The sequence below is a fragment of the Moschus berezovskii genome, chromosome 8, assembly GCF_049115385.1.
Source record: "Moschus berezovskii isolate FMDL1 chromosome 8, NW_MosBer_1.0, whole genome shotgun sequence".
NCBI lineage: Eukaryota > Metazoa > Chordata > Mammalia > Artiodactyla > Moschidae > Moschus > Moschus berezovskii.
The window spans coordinates 78151186-78171787 of record NC_142467.1 but is presented as its reverse complement, the minus strand read 5'-3'; the positions used below and the strand labels follow the sequence as shown (position 1 = coordinate 78171787).

At 43.9% G+C, this 20602-nt stretch overlaps 1 protein-coding gene across 5 annotated transcripts in view; it reads right to left on the bottom strand.

The window, feature by feature from the left end:
- Positions 1 to 20602, bottom strand: part of TNFAIP8 (TNF alpha induced protein 8) — a 162073-nt gene that overhangs the window by 89564 nt on the left and 51907 nt on the right. The window contains exons 1-2 of one of the 5 annotated variants that reach the window (XM_088838792.1): positions 11265 to 11354; positions 5113 to 5333 (exon numbers count right to left, since the gene is read on the bottom strand). The exons of 2 other annotated variants lie outside the window; for them this stretch is intronic. Coding sequence is in view for 1 of the 3 variants with exons in the window: in XM_055428911.2 (XP_055284886.1) it covers positions 3333 to 3345 (13 nt within the window). In the remaining 2 variants the exon portion in view is untranslated. Of the gene's footprint in view, positions 1 to 3332; positions 3760 to 5112; positions 5334 to 11264; positions 11415 to 20602 lie in introns of those variants that run through there. 2 more of the 5 variants (XM_088838791.1, XM_055428911.2) reach the window with 2 other exon arrangements.

Genomic DNA, 20602 nt, shown 5'->3' with positions numbered 1-20602 from the left:
CTAATATCACATTCTCTGTGACGACACACAACTGCAAATCCTACACACACCCCCAATCTTTAGCCTCCTATTCAGCTTAATTTGTTTTTCTTCCTTAGCACTTAATAGTATCCCACCTACTGTGTATTTAACTTATTTATCTTACTGTCTATCTCTCCCAGGAGAATGTCTGTTCTCCAAGGGCAGGAATTTCTCTCTACTTTGTTCACTGGTATATGCCTGGTACCTGGAAGGGTCCCTGGTGCAGAAAAGAAATTTAGTAAGTTTTTCTGAACAGATGGCTGGAAGGGAGGGGAGGAGGAGTACAGCTCTGTGCCAGCTCTGAGGTCTGTGGGCTGCGGTGTCTACAATCGGAGGGCTCTGCTCTGTCGCCCCTGTACTTGAAACAACAAGGCAGCCCAGAGCTGCATGGGTGCGCTTTCACTCCGTTGCAGACCCTCTCAAGTGCTGCTTCCTGAATGTCCCATTCTCTGAGCTGAAGGGCCATGTACACCACTCTCAGCAAGACCACAGCCTCCACCGTATCCTGTATTAAACTGATAACTAATGAGAACCTCCTGTGTAGCTCAAGGAACTCCACTCGGTCCTCTGTGGTGACCTAATGGGAAGGACAGCCCAACATAAGGGGATATATGTACATGTGTGCTTGATTCACTTTGCTGTACACCAGACACTAACACAACATTGTAAAGCAACTTTACTGCTGTGAACATTAATTTTAAAAAGAGATCACAGCTTTTAAAATTGTCTTTGGGAAATTCTTTATATTGGTACTCAGCTCCATTTTCCAGATTCAAAATTAATACCGTTTGAGGGAGCATAGTGGTATCCATCTCCTTTCTCGAATTCTTCACCTAACATCCCCAGGGGGAAGAAAAGTGAGCTTCTCTGCGGTCAAGATACCACATTGCTAATTGAACAGCAGTGAAGAGAGGCAGGAAAAGGTGTACGTCAAGGTTGTATATTGTCACCTTGCTTATTTAACTTATATGCAGAGTACATCATGAGGAACGCTGGGCTGGAAGAAGCACAAGCTGGAATCAAGATTGCTGGGAGAAATATCAATAACCTCAGATATGCAGATGACACTACCCTTATGGCAGAAAGTGAAGAGGAACTCAAAAGCCTCTTGATGAAAGTGAAAGAGGACAGTCAAAAGGTTGGCTTGAAGCTCAACATTCAGAAAACAAAGATCATTGCATCTGGTCCCATCACTTCATGGGAAATAGATGGAAAAACAGTGGAAACAGTGTCAGACTTTATTTTTTTGGGCTCCAAAATCACTGCAGATGCTGATTGCAGCCATGAAATTAAAAGACGCTTGCTCCTTGGAAGGAAAGTTATGACCACCCTTGATAATATATTAAAAAGCAGAGACATTACTTTGCCAACAAAGGTCCGTCTAGTCAAGGCTATGGTTTTTCCAGTGGTCATGTATGGATGTGAGAGTTGGACTATGAAGAAAGCTGATCGTCGAAGAATCGATGCTTTTGAACTGTGGTGTTGGAGAAGACTCTTGAGAGTCCCTTATACTGCAAGGAGATCCAACCAGTCCATTCTAGAGGAGATCAATCCTGGATGTTCATTGGAGGGACTGATGCTAAAGCTGAAGCTGCAATACTTTGGCCACCTCATGCGACGAGTTGACTCACTGGAAAAGACTCTGATGCTGGGAAAGGTTGGGGGCGGGAGGAGAAGGGGACGACGGAGAATGAGATGACTGGATGGCATCACCGACTCTGTGGACATGAGTTTGAGTGAACTCCGGGAGTTGGTGATGGACAGGGAGGCCTGGCGTGCTGTGATTCATGGGGTCGCAAAGAGTCGGACACGACTGAGTGACTGAACTCAACTGAACTGAAGAGAGGCAGTGATTTCAACCAGTTCCACTAGATGGCAGCATGGTCTGGCGTGCTGGTATGCAAAAGCTGACATTTACCAGCCACACTGGCTACAGAAGCTCCCACACACCCGTCCTGTTCTCTTCCACACTTCTCTCCTTGCCGCCTCTTCACTTTTAGCTTGGCTATCTTCAACCAGTAATTTACAATATGCTCATAAATGGTTCATGCTTAATCATGAATGCATTTAACTCCAGCCTTGGAATCATTATGTCTGCTTCTTTATGGCAAAGTATTAATACATTACGTAGCCCAACCTCCCCCTCCCCCCTAAAAAAAAACACCTCACTTCTCCCACAAACCTTTCCCAACCAAGCCTGGCTCTGATTCCTACTGTATATATGCACTGTGATATAGTCAGATACATAACCATTTTTATATACTGGATAGAATGTACGTATATACATATATAAAATTGACAGAAAATCACATGCACAGCTCTGGGCATCTGGAAGGCAAATGTACATTTTACATATATTTTACTTGATCATTTTACTTGATCTGCAGGTGACCACACTCCATATAACAGGAGTAGTCATGGCTCTATGAAATAGCATGGCTGCCAGAGGTTCAATTCATGGGTCAAGACACTAGATATATTAACATTCATCTATGTCTTCCAAGTTTGAATTCCTTCCTAGTATTCAATTTAAGGTCCAGAAAGCCTTCTGAGCCAAAAAATTTCAGATAAACCTCAACAAAATATGATGTATAGACTTGAACAAGAGTGTGTAAATACCAATATAACCTTTAAAGCTATTTTGAAATGCTTTCTATATTTCAATCCTTGAAAACTTTTCCAATCTACCTGAAAAATAAAATGAAATCTACTTGTAGAAGTATTAAGTAAGGCTAAAAACAAGCCTAAGGTTTACTTTAAAGTACAAAAGGCCTTGTTTGTGAGTTCAAATTGCTTACTGGCTGTTAGAGGAAATGGTAGTGTCAATATTCTGACAAACCCCTACATGATGGGAGAACACAAATAAACACCGTTGGGTTTGCAGGTCTCTACAAGGTGTTCCTGCCACTATCAGATCACTGGGATCCAGAGACATCTGAGAGTTAGCAAACACACAGAAATTCTGAGAAGGAGAAACTTGATGTGCAAAAGTTCTCCATCGGTTCAGAGCCCCATTTCTGAAGCATTTCAATCCTTCATCCGTTTAGAGATGAAAACTGTCTACACGCAAACTCCAGAGGCCATCTTTTCTACCCACAGGCCTCAAACAGCCCTCAGCCTCCTAACGCTCCTCCACACCCAATCCTTGCAAACGAAAAGCAGTGATTTTTCTGAACACAACCACTCGAAAGCTGTGACCAAAGGTTATTTCCCTGTAGACAGCAACACCATGGTGCTTAGTCATCCGAACACCCTGCCAGATTCCGACAAAGGCGTTACAACCAAATTAGTCTGGGCACTTTTTAACTCACCTAGTTTCGGCATTTTCCCCCGTATCAATCAGAAGGACAGCTTCCCAGAGTCTCAGCAGTCACATAGACCAGAGGAACATACATAGCCACCCTGCCGATGTCTTTCCCACGGCATCTGTACTGACTTCAGGGAGTCAGTCCTCCCTAAGAATAAATAATTCAAAGTATTTGTCCCATCCTTTCAAAAAACCAACCATAAGCATACCAAACCAATGAATGGAAGACACTGGTCAACAACAGTCACTTAAAAGTTGTCTTGCTTGTTATTCTGGAAGCCGGGTTTCGTCACCTGTAGTGGAATGCATTGTATAGCTTTTCGTTGTGAATCCAGAGAGGTCTTCACGTCCACAGCAGGGACGGACTGGTTGCTGCCTGCACTTGCGACCTGTAAGCTACGACTACACGGAGACACAGGGATTACCTGTGATAGGAGGACGGGAGACAGTTTCAAAATCAAGCAGAAACAGGAAGTCTAATGCTTCCACATGCTAGAAAAGAGGAGCAGATACTTAAAAAAAAAAAAAAAGGGAGCAGCCCTAATCATAGATGCCCGGAAAAAATTAAAAAGAAAACTCATTCCTACCTGGCCTGTATAAACATGAATGTCTATTAATAGTAAGTGTTGCTTAAAGGTGTTCCGGTTCTCAGGAGAGCTAGAGAACAGTTCGGACAACTTTGCTACTTAAAATCGTTAGCCTTTTGCTTTTGAAGAGAATATAAGGTCTTTATAAAGAATGTATGTATGACTGCATCCATGCGCATGCAACATGCACAGGTACATACGTAGAGATACAGGCACATGTATGTTCTAATAGTCTGCTTAGCAGTTTATTTATTAACCTGGGCATTTGACAGTTATCATCACCCACAAGCCTTTCCCTCATCCATCCCCCCAGGCAAGGTCTGGCCAGTCCCACAAGACCCACTTCACATGCACCTCCTCTGTGAACCTTTTCCTAAAGATCCCAAATGGGCGTTCGGCTCTCAGCCTCTTCCTTTAATCCCCAAGCACCTCAACTGAGCTTCCTTTCTGGGATCTTCTCACAGTTGTCCTTATGTGATCTATGGTGAGCTATCTTATCGTCAACTCAAGTTTCTTGACTTTATTCTTATTTTCTGCAGCAATAACACTCTGCTTTGAGCCTGTTTCTGCACACAGCAGAAACCATACCAAGTGGAATGCAATGGACAAATACTTTACAATCTGCTAGGTCAGGTTCAGATTTCAGTCATGCCACTTCCTAGTTTTGTAGACTTGCAAGTTACTTCATCTTCAGAACAATTTTGCTCTCTGTCCAATGAGAATAATATCATCTACTTCATAGAACAGCTATCAAGAGGTAAAAAGAACCATGTGGCACAAATAACATACTGACACATAGTCACTGCTAGAATAGCAATAAGCATTCTTGTTGACCTGAGTTAAAACCAAATGCCTACTATTAATTCAGGGAGGAGGCGGGAAAAAATACCAAATCAACACCAACTGACAAACATATTACACATTTCTTTGTAGCCTGCATTATCATGTGGCTAACTCATAGAGGTTTGAAGTTTATACTTTAGAAAACACCCTTCTGTGTTCCTTTGTGTTACTTCTCCAAATTCTGACTGGCCCCTTGATGCTATGACAACTTCAACAGGGATTAAGGGTCAAAGAAGATGCCAAGAGACAACGCTTTCTGGAAACGTAGGGTTCTAAATCATAAAGACTTCCCAAACAATGATTCACTGTCAAGTCTAGAAATGCTATATCTAAACACAGGAACCAGGCTCTCACATTTCCTTGCAATGTGGCTGTGGTGGTAGCTGGATGTCTAGATGGCTACCAGAAACCACTTTGTCCACTGCCGCGGGGAGAGGATGGAGCAGCATGGTGAAGCCGCTGGGAGGGACAGCAGGAGGGAAAACTGCACAGCATCACAGAACACGGCGGCCAGCACGGCACCACAGCCCAAGCCTGAGCTCCAAACACAGGGACCACGGCAGTGATGCGGTTACCTGTGAGGCAAGGGCAGAGTGGGTTGCAAGCGTTAGAGTCTTGTGCATCAACTGGGCACCTCCACCCCCAGAGGACCAATCCCTGATTTTGGAAAGAGCACTCCAACAACAGGAGAATATAAAGTAACACAGCTACGGAATCCCCTGGAGGTTCAGTGGTTAGGACTCAGCACTTTCACTGCTGGGGCCAGGGGATCGATTCCTGGTCGGGGAACTGAGATCATGCAAGCGCTATGGTGCAGTCAAAAAGAGTAAAACATCTGGATGGGCTGCAGATAAGGCAGTAAGTCAGGAGACCTCATTCCTCTTTTATGTGAGACCAGAATGCCCAGGTCTTACATGTTCAAAGCTTTTAAAAGTCTGCCTGTTTTAAGCAGTCCCAGCAGTTATAATTTTAAATTCTACTCATCCTACATCCAACTTCATTTGAGAAGAAAGAATAATTATAGACAGAGGCTAAAGACAGGGAGCTCATAGAGCAGTCCAAATTCAGAGAATAGTCTTATGTATCAGTACCTAACCCACTTAGGACGCCTTTGGAGATATGCTTCCTATGCTCTCCTATGCTTCCCTAGGACTTGCAACTAGGAAATCAGGACGTTCTCGACAGATTTAAGGATCGACAGTTGTGACAGATACCCAAAGCCAGAGCATCATCCGTGCTCTGAGACAGGAAAAGAGGAAGCAGGTGCAACTTCTAGCCCTAGAAACAGCATGATGGCTTGGCGGCAGAGGAATCTGTCCAATCCACCCTTGCAAAGGTGACTGGTGCTCAGATGCGGGCGTGGTTCTCTGTCTCTTTCTGTTGAGCTCAGCTCTGCAACTGAAGCAGGATACTGCTCAGCACCCCAACACCCCCAGGCCCCACCCCAGGAGTGTGAGTGGCATTGCTGGTGATGGACGCACCCTGGAGCTTCTCAGTGACAGTGGATACGCCGTCTCATTAGGGAAGTCTGGGTGCATCTTATCTCCTATTTCTCCTCCATCTATCTGCACCACATGACAGTGGCTTTCAGAAAACCAGCTTCTCCTCTTGAGTGCGCACACTCTCCATGTTATCTGGGCATCTCACAGCAAGGCACTATCTCTTCAATCATTTCACTGTCTCCACGCCCAGGGAAACCAGGTGACAAGCACAATTTCAAAGAGGTTAAGCAGATTGTTCGACAAGGCCCTGCAAGCTGGGGCAGGACCTAGAGAGAAGTCATGAGACCTAGAACCATCTCCAAACACAGGCACTCTCACTGGCCTAGTTTCATTGACTGCTTATTACGCACCCAAGAAAGACATTTCCTCTATGGCCACCCACATCCTTATCAGCAGTACACGCGACAAAATCACCACAAAGGTAACGCAATTTATGGCTGCACGAAAATGTGCACCATTTGTTTATTTCAACAGACGCTATAGTCTCCAGGTCATAACTGGAAATGTCTGCGAAACCCCTTGACCTTCATGCTCTGGCATTCCCAATCTGCTCCCTAGTCCCTAGGGCATGATCTGGTGACTGCCAAGAGTACTGCTCTCTTCTCTTCATTCAACCCTCCCCTCTCCCCATCAATCCTATCTAGACCGTCCTTTTCAATCTTCTTCCTGCTACCGCAGCCCTCTCAATGGCCTCCCTAAAACCAGTGCCGCAAACAGGGCCTCCCTCTTTGACTCGACTTGATTCCCTTTGTCCCTCTGCTCTTCTTCCGGGAGGACGGAGTCATTGGCGAAGGAAGAAGGCAGGCTGAGGTGGGGATCATTCCAGGGCCTGAGTCTGGTAAAGTGCTCCAGAAGCACTTTCTGAATGCTATCACAGAGATAGCGAATGGCCACCTTACCTGAAAAGGCTTGTGCCAACAGGAGCGCATGTTTCATGCCTGGAGGAGAGCAGAGAAACCCTACCAGATGCTGAGCAGCGTGTGCGATTTCCCTGCGTTTGCTCGCTCTCCCTGAAACCCTGGGAGGTGGGCACCATGATCCCTGAGTTGTAGCCAAGGAAACCAAGCTCCATAAATGTAACATACTTGCTCAGGGTAAGGCCAGCACAGGTACATGGGATCTCTTATTCCAAATTGGTTGGCTTTTTTCTTGTCATATCACGAAAGGGTGATATGGTTCACCAGAGAGCACACATAGGGGACTGTCTGGAAAATAAAGAGAACACCTGGCAACCCACCTTTTAAGGACAGGCAGAGCAGTGAGTTTACCAACGTGAACTGGAGCTGCTGCGGGCCAGCGCTGGCCTCAGGGACAGGGCAGGGGGTTTGGGGGGCAGATTTCTTAACTCCATCCTCACACTGATTGCCCTTCACAGCCTCCCCACATTTTATGGGCTGCATAAAAAATAAGTGTGGGAAGGCAGATTTTTCTATCACATAGTATTTCTAAGTTTCAAGTATAAGTTTTATAAAATGTTACTCAGAAGCAGGCAAACAAATAAATGAATAAATAAACAACTAACTGCTAGCTGCAGTACAGTGATGTCAACAGCCAGATCTTAGGGCTCTAGAATGAGCATTTATGTCTGTTGTCCTAGGAGGCTCAAATCTCTCTTCACACACCACCAACGAAAACATTAAATCAACCTTTACAAAGCACAGAAACACTGAGTGCCTGTTGCAATAAATATGCTGGCACTTGAACGTGGTTTATTTTCTGCTGAGCTGAGTATAAACAGAGTCTTGACATTTTATAGCATTCTTGCATTGCAAACCTTCCTGTGAAACTGAACATGAGCCCTCATAATAAAATACTCAACTAATTAAACCCTAAATTTGCCAAGAAAAACTCTCCAATGGTAGAGTAAATTTCTCTATAAATTTCTAGAATTTCTTGTGAATATGCAACACACGGTATTTCCCAATTTGGATTCCTCATCCCATTCTGTCACCAAACTTGATCGTTTTCCTGTCTGTTTTAACCTCTGTGGATCCCGTCATCCCCCAGTCTTCGCTGATCCCTCACTTCCTTTGGACAGCCTCTCATTCACCAGCGTCTGCTGTCTTTCCATCTGTGCTTCTCCCAGTCTCATTTGGATTTTGTTAAAACCTGTGCATTTCCAAAGAAGACTATTGAAGCAGTTCTACTTTCTATCCTCCTTTAGACGACAGGGAGCTTTGTCATTTTGTAGCTTTACCCACGTGGCTATTTTGAAACCTATATTAAAAGAAAAAACCCAACTTTCAGAAATGTTTCAGTTTAGCGAGCCATCAGGAATTACACCCATCTTGAGTAACATTTCTCCTTGATTTTTGGCCCCCAGGAAACACACACACACACCAGTTTTGACCATTTTGCAGGGGAAGGATGATCACCCAGTTCGGGGCCTTATTCCATTGGTACCCAGAGCCCCGCACTCAGGCAGACAGCAGTCATCACTTGTCTTCTGCCCCATCCTCCTCAGTCTCACAACTGAACAAACTGACTGAATGGCAGGCTGACATCAAACAAGCTCCTGCCACACGGGACTGAAGAGCAGACATTGCCAAGCACACCACCTCTCACCCCTGGAGAGATGTGAGAGCGCTGTATTCCGGTCCCACTAAGTGGTCCTATTCTTCCAGATAAGGAGGTGGCCACAGGAGCCCAGAGTTTCCTATCCTGTGCTACATTTCTGTCTCCCTACCTCTAGCCTCTCATCACCCAAAGTCTTTCAGGACAAAGGAGGGCACATGGGCTAGTTTCATCCAGAAAATGTTCCCTGATACAGTAAAATGATGGGCTAGAACTAAATTCATATAACTCATCCCCAAAGAGCTTCTCTTCTGCACTGCATATCTCATCTTCCCACCGGTCATTCAGACCTGAAGCCTCAGTGTCAGCATGGATCTCCGTCTCTCCCTGCCAGCCACCAAGCTCTCATGTCTCCCCACCCTTGCAGAGTGCCTCTGCCTTCCTTTGTTTCAACCCCAAAGCCCCATCCTATCTCAGGCCTCAGCTTCCTGCTCCTTTCACTTACTTGCCATCATGGCACATCTTCTCAAAGTACATCATCATCTGTGCCTAGAACTGAGTTGAAAATCTTCACTTTACCACGTCACTCTCCGATGAAGAAATGTGCAGCACTTCCCAGCGGCTCACGGATCAGAGTCCACACTGTCAGCAAAGGATTCAAGATGCTCCCTAGCCCTGCCCCCATCAGGCCTAGCACTGCTCTACTTCTGGGCCGCTGTTCACCCACTGTCCTTGGCCTCTGGGATCCATTCCGCCATCATCAGCTACAAAATACTGCCAGTCTCCCAAGGCTCAGTTCACATAAGGCCATTATGATGCCTATGTTGCTGTTGTTTAGTTGCTAAGTCGGGTCTAACTCTTTGTGACCCCATTGACTGTAGCTCACAAGGCTCCTCTGTCCATGGTATTTCCCAGGCCAGAATACCGGAATGGGTTGCCATCTCCTCCTCCAGAGGATCTTCCCAACCCAGGGATTGAATCTGCATCTCCCGTATTGCAGGTGGATTTGTTACCACTGAGCCATAAGGAAGCCCATTACGATGCCTGAAGCCAGCTCCTCTTCCTGTCTCCCTATGCGACTTGGAAGCTTCCTTACAACCTTTAACCCATTTTGCTCAAAGGGAGAGGCACTGTTATACATGTCTCATCATCCCATGACACTGCACATTCCTAGGTGACAAGGAGATTGCTTCATTCACTCAAGAAAATCAACTCGCATTTATCCAGAACCTACTGAAGGTCAGGTACCGACTTAGGTGCTGGGCTCATTGTGAGAAATAAAACACAAGAACTAACATTCAATGGGAGGAAGATGTGGCAGTCAAGTAGACACATGAATAACTAAAGCGCAGATTGCAAGAGATGCTGGGATGGAAATGAACAGGGGGTTCTGATGGAGACTGTGCTGGCAGAGGTGGCCTCGGAGGCCAAGCGCCAGAAGAACAACAGGGAAAGCAGCAAGAAGACAGGCACTCCAGCCTGAGACAGGACAAGCTTGGCCCACTCCAGGGAGAGGAGAGGGGGCCAGGGTGGCACAAGCTTCTGGGAGTCAGGGAAAGGCCCACAGAGGTAAGGCCATACAGGGCATGGTCAGAAGTTTCTGTTACATGGTGGGAATGGAAAGCAGGACAAATGTCTGGAAGGCAAAGTGGCAATAAAGATCAAAACCTTCAAACTCCACATGTCCTTTGAACCACTTCCAGGAACACATCCAATGAAACAGAGACAAGTGTGGACAGCTGCTAAAAGCAAGGCAGTTGTGTGGTGTTATGACAGTGGTAAAGATTAAAAACAGTTCACCTATCCAAATGGGAGACTGGTGAAGTGAATTATGGCATAGCTATATAATGGCACATAATACGGTCTTTAAAAATGATTTTAGAGAGTAATTAATACATGTGAACTGTTCACAAAGGCTACAAAGCAATATATAAAAGAAATCATATGAGCTACTATACAATTTTTATAGAGAAAACTATAGGCATACAGAAACCAGCCCGGAGTTATAGTCACAAAATATTTTCTTCTGAGTGCTTAAGTTAAAGAGTAACATTTTTTTTTTTGTCGTTTCTAATTTTTTGTCAAATTATGATTTATAAATATACGACACTACCATGTGATGCTTTTGTTATAAGGGGAGAAAGGTTTTCAAAAACCTGTTAGTGGGGCGTCCCTGGCGGCTCAGTGGTAAAGAATCCACCTGCCAATGCAGGAGACACAGGTTCAACCCTGATCTAGGGAGATCCCACATGTCATGGAGTGACTAAGCCCATGCGCCACAACTACTGAGCCTCAGCTCTAGAGTCCAAAGCCTCAACTACTGAGCCTGCGTGCCACAGCTAATGAAGCCTGCGCACCCCCTGTGCTCCACAAGAGAAGTCACTGCAGTGAGAAGCCCGCACACCGCACCTACAGAAAAGTCAGCGCAGCAATGAAGACCCAGCACAGCCACAAATAAAGAAAGAAAATTATTAAACAAAAACACCAAACCTGTTAGTCACAAGAAGGTATGGTAGAGTAGATTTCCTATAAATAACAAAGGCTGCTGATCAAGAGATGGCCAGGGCAGTCTTCTTTTTAGGGAATCTTCAGAGCAAAAGAGAAAAACAAAACAACAAAACAAGACTCCCCAGAACTTCAGGCAGGAAGTGTGTCATTCGTTTCTCACTGATCCCTCTGACTCAGCACTGACTGTCAGGCCCCTCGGGTCCTCAAAGTGAAGAAGTTGGAGATGGGTGCTCTGACAGGATGGAGACCTGGAAAACTCGCCCGGCAGCTCCCAGCCCTGGGGCTGAAGTCTGAAATGCCAACCTGGACTTTCCAAGGGAAAAGCCTTTCCCCATTCTTCTTTAGATTCCTTACAACTGAGTCAAACACTCTCACTTATATTATTACAGGCTAAACATGATTATGTTTTTGTCTCTTTCTTTTAAATAAGATTTACTGTGCAAGCCCCAAACACACTGTGGTATGTAAGGTTTCTTCCCAAACAGGTTTGAAAATGTAACAAATGATTCAGACAAGTCCCAACAAGTCTCAGGTATTTCGATGTCAGCTTATGAATGCCCAAGGTGAAAAACGTTCACCGCAGAGGCCCATTCAGCCAGCGTGCCTCTCTGCTGGCCCCTGGGTCACAGAGGTGGTTTGGTTCCCTGTCCTGTTTGGCAGCCTTCTAAGCTCAGCACTTAACGGCCACTCAAAGAGCATAGGTTGAAAATGATTTGCTAGTAGAATCCTACAGACTTCTTTTAGTTCTGTTTTTAACAATTCCCCTGGAAGCCACAGAGCTGAGGGAACTATATACATGGGATTGTACATGAAAGCAGATTTTTTTTTTTTTTTTACTCTGGAAACCTTAAAAATTTTGAGACATTAAATCAGAGATTGAGGACACTGAGAGTTACTATCCAGGACCTCGGTCTTCCCACATTCATTCAACAAATATTTATTGAGGCCTTCCTGTGCCCCCAGTAGCCCTTAGAATGAAGAATAAACAAAGGGACCAGAGGAGGAAAATGAAGGACTCGGGGTCGGGGTCGGGGGATGAGCAGAATGACGGGAGGGAGGAAAGAAGACAATTACTTCCAAGATATTCTAACAGCCACGATCAGTTTGAGAAGAGGCTGTTAAGGATCTTATAAGACCTATGTAAAAATTTAGACTTTCTCAAAACTCTGATTAGGCATCTTAAGCAGGGGATGACACAATCAGGTGGCTGTTTTGCAAAGAGCAATAAGAGCACAGGAAGTCAGACTGGTACGGCGGCGGGGGTGGAGGGGGGCATGGGGCATGTCAAGTGTCCTTGAAGGAGTCTAGGTGAGAGATGACAGTGGCGCCCTGGCCTCAGGTGGTGGCAGTAGGCTGGGACAGGCGGTGCACAGATTCTACAGCTACTGAGCGGGAGAACCGGTAACACTGGCAGCTGCCTGCCGTAGAGGAGGATGCCTTCCAGGCTTCTGGATAGTCAGTTAGGTCACTGCTGAGGGGAAAATGCAAAGAGAAGGTAAGTTCAGCTGACTCCCCGTCACATTTGAGTTGCCTGTGAGATGTCTAAGTATTGATAAACACTTTACAACTGGACAGACAAGTCTGGGCTAGGCTTGAAATATACCTCTGACAGTCATTACCACATAGAGACTCTGATATCCCAGGAATGGATGGGGTCATCAGGGGAAAGAGTGGAATAAGCAGGGCATAGAGGGACTTCCCTGCTGGTCCATTGGCCAAAACCCCACGCTGCCACTGCAGGGGGCATGGGTTCAATCCCTGGTTGGGGAACTAAAGTCACACATGCCACATGGCATGGCCAAAAAAAGATAGGACAGCAGAGAACCCAGACAAAGCCCTAAGAAATACTGACATTTAAGGGACGGACAAAGAAGAGGAAGGAGCCTGCAGTGGAGACTGAGAAAGGACCGAGAGAGAAAAGAAAGAAATCAGGAGGGTGGATTGTCAAGGAGAGGACTGCATACAGGAAACAGGAGCAGTGGGTCCACCAGACCATTCTCTATGCCTGCAGCTCCATTTCTTCTCTATAAATAGGTTCATCAGTACTAATTTTCTAGATTCGATATATATGCGTTAATAACTGAACTGAATATGTGATATTTGTTTTCCTCTTTCTGACTTACTTCACTTTGTATATGTAACCATGATCGATTTGTGTTGATGTACAGAAGAGACCACCACAACACTGTAAAGCAATTATCCTCCAATTAAAAAAAAAAGAAAACAAGAGCAGTAGGGATTTGCACTGAGCAGTCAAGAAGGAAGTGAACGGTGGCTGTGCACCCACCATTAAAATGCCAGATGCTGCTCCACTTCTTCCCCACCCTTGATATTTCTGGAGTTGGCTATGAGCAAGTAGGGGCTAAACAGGGGGAGGCAGAAGAAAGCAGGTTCTGAGATAAACAGGGCAGGAGGTCCTGGACATAAGCCAGTGTGATCTGATCAGGAGCTGGAAAGGGGGCCAAAGGCCACAGAAGTCACAAAACATGAAGCTACACAGGTGCCATTCTGTTGTTCTATCAAAAGTATTTACTGGTCATCTACTAAGTACAGGCACCGCCTACAGTGCTGGGCATAGAGCTGCGACAAAACCCTAGGCAGAAAAACAGGATTTCAAGCAGAGATAAATGTTTTTCCTTCCCTGTGGAAGGGAAAAACAAACCAGAATCAAGGGGAAGAATGACTGGGAGAGAGGAGCATTTTGTTTTTTTTTTTTTGTTTCTGATATTTTATTTTTTAAAAGAATTTTATTAAAAAAGCACAAATGCAAAGAAATGAACAGAGGAAAATTTATGCGTCGAACCTGGACTGGTCACTTATGATAATATACATGCTACAATTCCATTCTCCCCAATCATTCCACCTTCACCCTCTCCCACAGAGTCCCAAAGACTGTTCTAAATGCCTATGTCTCTTTTTGGATGGGGTGGTGCCTGAGCAGAAAACTGAGAAGAGTGGGGGAAAGAGATAAGGAACAGGCTAAGGGGAGGGCCTTCCAGGCAGAGGGAAGGGTGGGTGCAAGGGCTCTGAGGCAGGATCAAGTTTGGAAAGTCTGAGGAAGCAGCAAGGGGATGTGGGCCAACAGGAGAGGAGGAGTGGGGATGGTAAGAGATGACATGGGAGAGTTGGGCCGGGGGCCAGGTCAGGGAGCCCCACTGCTCAGGGCAAAGAGGGTGGACTTCACTGACTGTGATGGGAAGGCACAGGAGGGTTTAGACCAAGGCAGTGACACAGTCTGCTGGGTTTTCTGAGAGTACTCAGATGACTTGAGAAGTAGATGGCGGTGAGGGGTGCGGCAAGAGCACAGGAGACATTGGAGGCCACTGAGGCCATCAAGATGAGAAACAGTGGTGGCAGGGGAAGCGGAGAGATGTGAGACATGCATGTTTGGAAGAGAAACGAACAGGACTGGCTGTTGGACTAGCTGTGGAATGATGAGGGGTCAAGATGCCACCTAAGCTTTTAGCCTGAAAGCTCAGTATACAAATACACTGACAGAGAAGGACAAAACCAGGGGAGGAGAAGGTTTGGGTTAGAAGAATGGCCGTGGAATCAAGATGTCTATTCCCATAAAGACAATGTGGCACATATATACAATGGAATATTACTCAGCCATTAAAAAGAATGAAATAATACCATTTAAATCAATGTGGATGGACTTAGAGTTTATCATACTAAGTGAAGTCAGACATAGAAAAGACAAATTTCATATGATATCACTTGTATGTGGAACTTTAAAAATGATACAAATGAACTTATAAAACAGAAATAGACTCACAGACTTAGAGAACAAACTTATGGTTATCAAAGGGGAAAGAAGGGGCAGGGATAAATCAGGCGTTTGGAATTAAAATATACCCACTACTATATACTTTTCATTCCAAAATCCCAAAGAAAGGCAATGCCAAAGAATATTCAAACTACCACACAATAGCACTTATTTCACATGCTAGCAAAGTAATGCTCAAAATCCTTCAAGCTAAACTTCAACAGTATGTGAACTGAGAACTTCCAGATGTTTAGAAATGGCAGAGGAGCCAGAGATCAAATTGCCAACATCTGCTGGATCATAGAAAAAGCAAGAGAGTTCCAGAAAAACATCTATTTCTGCTTCACTGACTATGTTAAAGCCTTTGACTGTGTAGCTCACAACAAACTGTGGGAAATTCTGAAAGAGATGAGAATACCAGACCACCTGACCTGTCTCCTGAGAAATCTGTATGCAGGTCAGGAAGCAACAGTTAGAACTGGACAAGAAACAACAGACTGGTTCCAAATTGGGAAAGGAGTATGTCATTGAATATCCAATATGATATTGAATATCATGAAATATTATATATTATTTAACATACATGCAGAGTGCATCATGCAAAATGATGGGCTGGATGAAGCACAAGGCGGAATCAAGATTGCCGGGAGAAATATCAATAACCTCAGATATGCAGATGACACTACCCTTATGGCAGAAAGTGACGAGGAATTAAAGAGCCTCTTGATGAAGGTGAAAGAGAAGAGTGAAAAAGCTGGCTTAAAACTCAACATTCAAAAAACAAAGATCATGACATCCAGTCCCATCACTTCATGGCAAATAGATGGGGAAACATGGAAAAAGTGACAGATTTTATTTTCCTGGGCTCCAAAATCACTGTGGATGGTGGCTGCAGCCATGAAATTAAAAGATGCTTGCTTCTTGGAAGAAAAGCTATGACAAACCAAGACAGCGTATTAAAAAGTAGAGACATTACTTTGCCAACAAAAGGTCCACAGAGTCAAAGATATGATTTTTCCAGTAGTCAGGTACTGATAAGAGAGCTGGACAATAAATAAGGCTGAATGCCGAAGAATTGATGCCTTCGAACTGTGGTGTCGGCAATCTCTTTAAGAGTCCTTTGGACAGCAAGGAGATCAAACCAGTCAATTGTAAAGGAAATCAAACCTCAATATTTATTGGAAGGACTGATGCTGAAGTTGAAGCTCCAATACTCTGGCCACCTGATGCGAAGAGCCGACTCACTGGAAAAGACTCTGATGCTGGGAAAGATTGAGGGCAGGAGGAGAAGGGGATGACAGAGGATGAGATGGTTGGGTGGCATCACTGATTCAATGGACAAGAGTTTGAGCAAACTCTGGGAGATAGTGAAGGACAGGGAAGCCTGGGGTGCCGCAGTCCATGGGGTCACAAAGTGTTAGACATGGCTGAGCAACTGAATGACAACATATATAAAAGAGATAACTAACAAGGACCTATTGAATAGCACAGGGAACTACATGCAATATCTTATAATAACGTATAATGGAAAATGGCTTGATTCCACAGCCATTCTTCTAACCCAAACCTTCTCCTCCCCTGGCTTTGTCCTTCTCTGTCAACAAATTTGTATACTGAGCTTTCAGGCTAAAAGCTTAGGTGGCATCTTGACCCCTCATCATTCCACAGCTAGTCACAGCCAGTCCTGTTCGTTTCTCTTCCAAACATGCAGTGATTCAGAATCCAAACTGAATCACTTTGCTGAAACTAACACAACATTGTAAAATCAACTATATTTCAATAAAATTAATTTTTAAAAAAATGATGCCCATGAGTCTTCCCCAGAGACTCGAAGTTAATCAGACTTGCATGAGACCTGGCCCCTCCTTCACTTTTCTACCCATGTCAGGTAAAGAAGCACTGCCCAGAGAGTGTGAGGCCAGCAAAGGTCCTTGGAAGGAGTTAAGGAGGTAAGAGAAAAGATGGTTGTACTACCCTGGAAGCCAAGCCCAGAAAGTGTTCTAGGAAGAGGGAGGGATGAAGGATGCTGAATCTGCTGAGGCTGAGGGTGGAGGCGATGGAGAAATGGCCACAGGGTTCATTAAAACAGGTTTCTGGAACTTCCCTGGTGGTCCAGTGGTTAAGACTTTGCATTTCCAATGCAGGGAACGTGGGATACATCCCTGGTTGGGTGAACTAAGATCCCATAATCCATGTGGTGTGATCTACTCTCTGCCAAAAAAAAATAGAGGTCTCTGCTGACCTTAACAGAAGCAGTTTTGGAGGAGGGGAACAGTGAAGAGGGCAGTAAGAAGGGGAGATCACATGCGGAGATACTTCCATGGGAAAGTTCACTGGAACACAGAGCAGAGAAGTAGGGTGAGAGTTAGAAGGTTACTTCCGATTGAGGAAGTTTCATTTGTTTTTCTGAGTCTCAATGTGCTAACATTTTTGGCACAAGTGCATTCTTCTCTTCATCATTTGCTTTCATCTGCTTTTTAAGATGAGTGACAAAAAGGCATATTCTGATACTGATGAGGATTGTTCCCACATGGAGAAAGAAAAGGATGTTGTACAAGTGGGGGGTAGTTGCAGGAGGACTTGCACGAGGTAGAGAGAAAAAGTCATTAGTAATAGGACCCTGAATCTGAAATTCCCCTTCAAATGCCATGGGTCTTCATTTTTCATTACTCGGGGGAGGTAATATGTCCTAAAAATCACAGAATGGCTAGACAGGAATGGGACTTAAAGATCATCCTATCCAAAGTCCACTACTAATCCACAGCTGAAATCCCATTTCCTTTCCCATTCGTGGTCTTCCTCACAACCTCCATTGAAAGGGACTCCCTATACCTCTTCACTTAACCATCTTATACCTCACAACTCCATGGTTCATGATATTTTTGGACACTCCCTGAACTGAGCCAGAAGCTGTTTTCCTGTATGTCAAACCACTGGTTCTGGTTCCATATGTTCAGGGCACAAAGAACATGTCTAATTCGTCTTCTATGTCTTTCAAACATTGGGAAACGACTAATTCTTGCTCCACTCTCTTATTCCCATACTCCCAAACCAAATAAATTCTTTTTATATGTATTGACAAACACGTTTCCATTTTAGGAAATATCTAGACAGGGGCTACCAATCAACCCAGTTGTTCTTTAATATGATGAAGTTGTGGGCAAACATATTGCAATAAAAGTTACACCCATAGATATACAAATTACCCACAATAGCCCTGGTTTCCAAGAAACCAGAATGGCTCTCAGTGATTTCTCCTTCTAGGTTTGGCTTGATCCATTCAATCCTTGCTGCTGCTAAGTCACTTCAGTCGTGTCCGACTCTGTGTGACCCCATAGACGGAAGCCCACCAGGCTCCCCCGTCTCTGGGATTCTCCAGGCAAGAACACTGGAGTGGGTTGCCATTTCCTTCTCCAATGTGTGAAAGTGAAAGTGAAGTCGCTCAGTTGTGTCCGACCCTTAGCGACCCCACGGACTGCAGCCTACCAGGCTCCTCCATCCATGGGATTTTCTAGGCAAGAGTACTGGAGTGGCTTGCCATTGCCTTCTCCAATTCAATCCTTAAGCACTAATTTAATTCTCCGACGCATCCTGTCCCCCAATCCCAGGACACATCCTCCCCTCAACATACACATCCACCACATATGCATACTCTGACTCTCAGCAGAATACGGTCCATTTACTATTAAATATAACTGTCATTAAGCGTCTTGTCATGATTCTCATGGCAGTCCAGTTTTTAGTAATTTCTATACTATAAATTTAGATTAATTTTTACAGACTTCATTCAACAAAACTCCAAAGTATGAAGAAAAACATAAATGTTTAGCTATCCAAAGAGTACTTTTTAAAAAATGCAATTATAAATTAATTTAATACCATAGCTACAAAAAAAAAGTTTTAGATTAAAATTAAAGTGTCCCTTGGATTATGGAGTTATTGCTGAAACTCAATGAAGAAACAAGATATGGGATTTCAACAAAGAAATTTGGAGTATTCATGCCAAATATTACATGAGTTGTTATTCTTCTAGTCTTAATTTAAAACATTCCAACCACTAGGTGTAAAAGGGACCCAGCACACAAGAGTATTGGCATAATGCCTCAAATTTCAATAAACTAGACTTAAACAATTTTAAAGTTATTTTAGTTATTAATGTATAGTAGGCCCTGAAATGTTTAGTAAATGAATAGATTGCATTACATGGAGAAAAAGGGCCCCCCAACCCCAAAGAAGAGAAAAACTGAAAAACTATTAGAGACATAACCCCAGATTCATAAACATGAATTTAACTTTAAGTACAAAAGGCTGATGTAGAACACTAAAGGTACTACTTAAAATCTCTTGAAATCTCTGTAAAGAGACAAAATTTTTTAAAAAATTGGTAGTCAACCACTTGCATAAAGATCAATGAATTCAGAGCTACTTCAAGAGCTTTATTCATTTTCATAGGTTTTTAGAAGCACAGTTTTGAAAATATTCAGTATATTATGTTTATATTTAATATTGAATTTCACCACTTCAATTAAATTTGACAAGTGTACCCAGGAAACTTCAACTTGTTTATGGCAAATATCTTTTATGTGTGTTACGCTCTGGAAAACTGGGTATGTGCAGAGGGAGATAAAGTTCATTAAATAAATTATACAATATAATAAATATAGATGAAAGAAACTGCTAGAAAAGTTTTTCTGAGTGTCTCAGAGCAAACGCTAACTGCACTAAAATTAAAAGTGCCTTTCCTACCTTCCTCATATCCAATCAAAAGGAAAGAAGAGAAAATAAAGCTCTACAGCACATAGAATGATATTTCTTATAGCCCATTATAGTCACTTTCAAATGATTCACTCTCTGATTTTAGAAAACTTTATATATAAAAAACAACCAATTCAAAAGCTTACTTAAAAATAATTTATTTTGGCTAATTTACATAGGTTTAATTTTCCTAACTTCAGTATTCTTCCAAGTCATTCAAATGCAAAAAACTTAGAGAACCACAAGAAGATAGCCTGTCCAAAAAATCAGATCCAGGAGATGCTCCCGCTACACAGACAGGCCAGGAACACACCATCAGACCCCTGTGATGTAAGGCACAGTAGAGACATTTGCTAAGCCACTCCCTTCCCCTCATCTTGCTGGGAGGTCAAAAATGTAAACTTCTTCATGCTAGGCTTTCATCACAATGGCCTTACCCACTGCTCTGACATATCTCATTTCTTAAGTCTGATTATTCTAGAGCACTGTTTCCCAACCTCAGTACTACTGACATTTTCTGAGTGATGATTTTTTATGGTAGGGCTGTCTGTGAATTGCAGGTTGTTTAGCTGCATCTCTGGTTTCTACCTGGTAGATGCCAGGAAGAAGACCCCTCCTAGTTGTGACAATCAAAAGTATATCCAGACATTGCTAACGATCCTTGGGAGCGGGGAGGGGCGCACAAAACTGTTCCTGGTTGAGAGACACTGTTCTAGAGCACTGGTTCTTGGCTACACATTGGAAGGACCTGAGGACTTTTGAAAAATACTGATTCCAAGTCCCACCCACCTGCCCC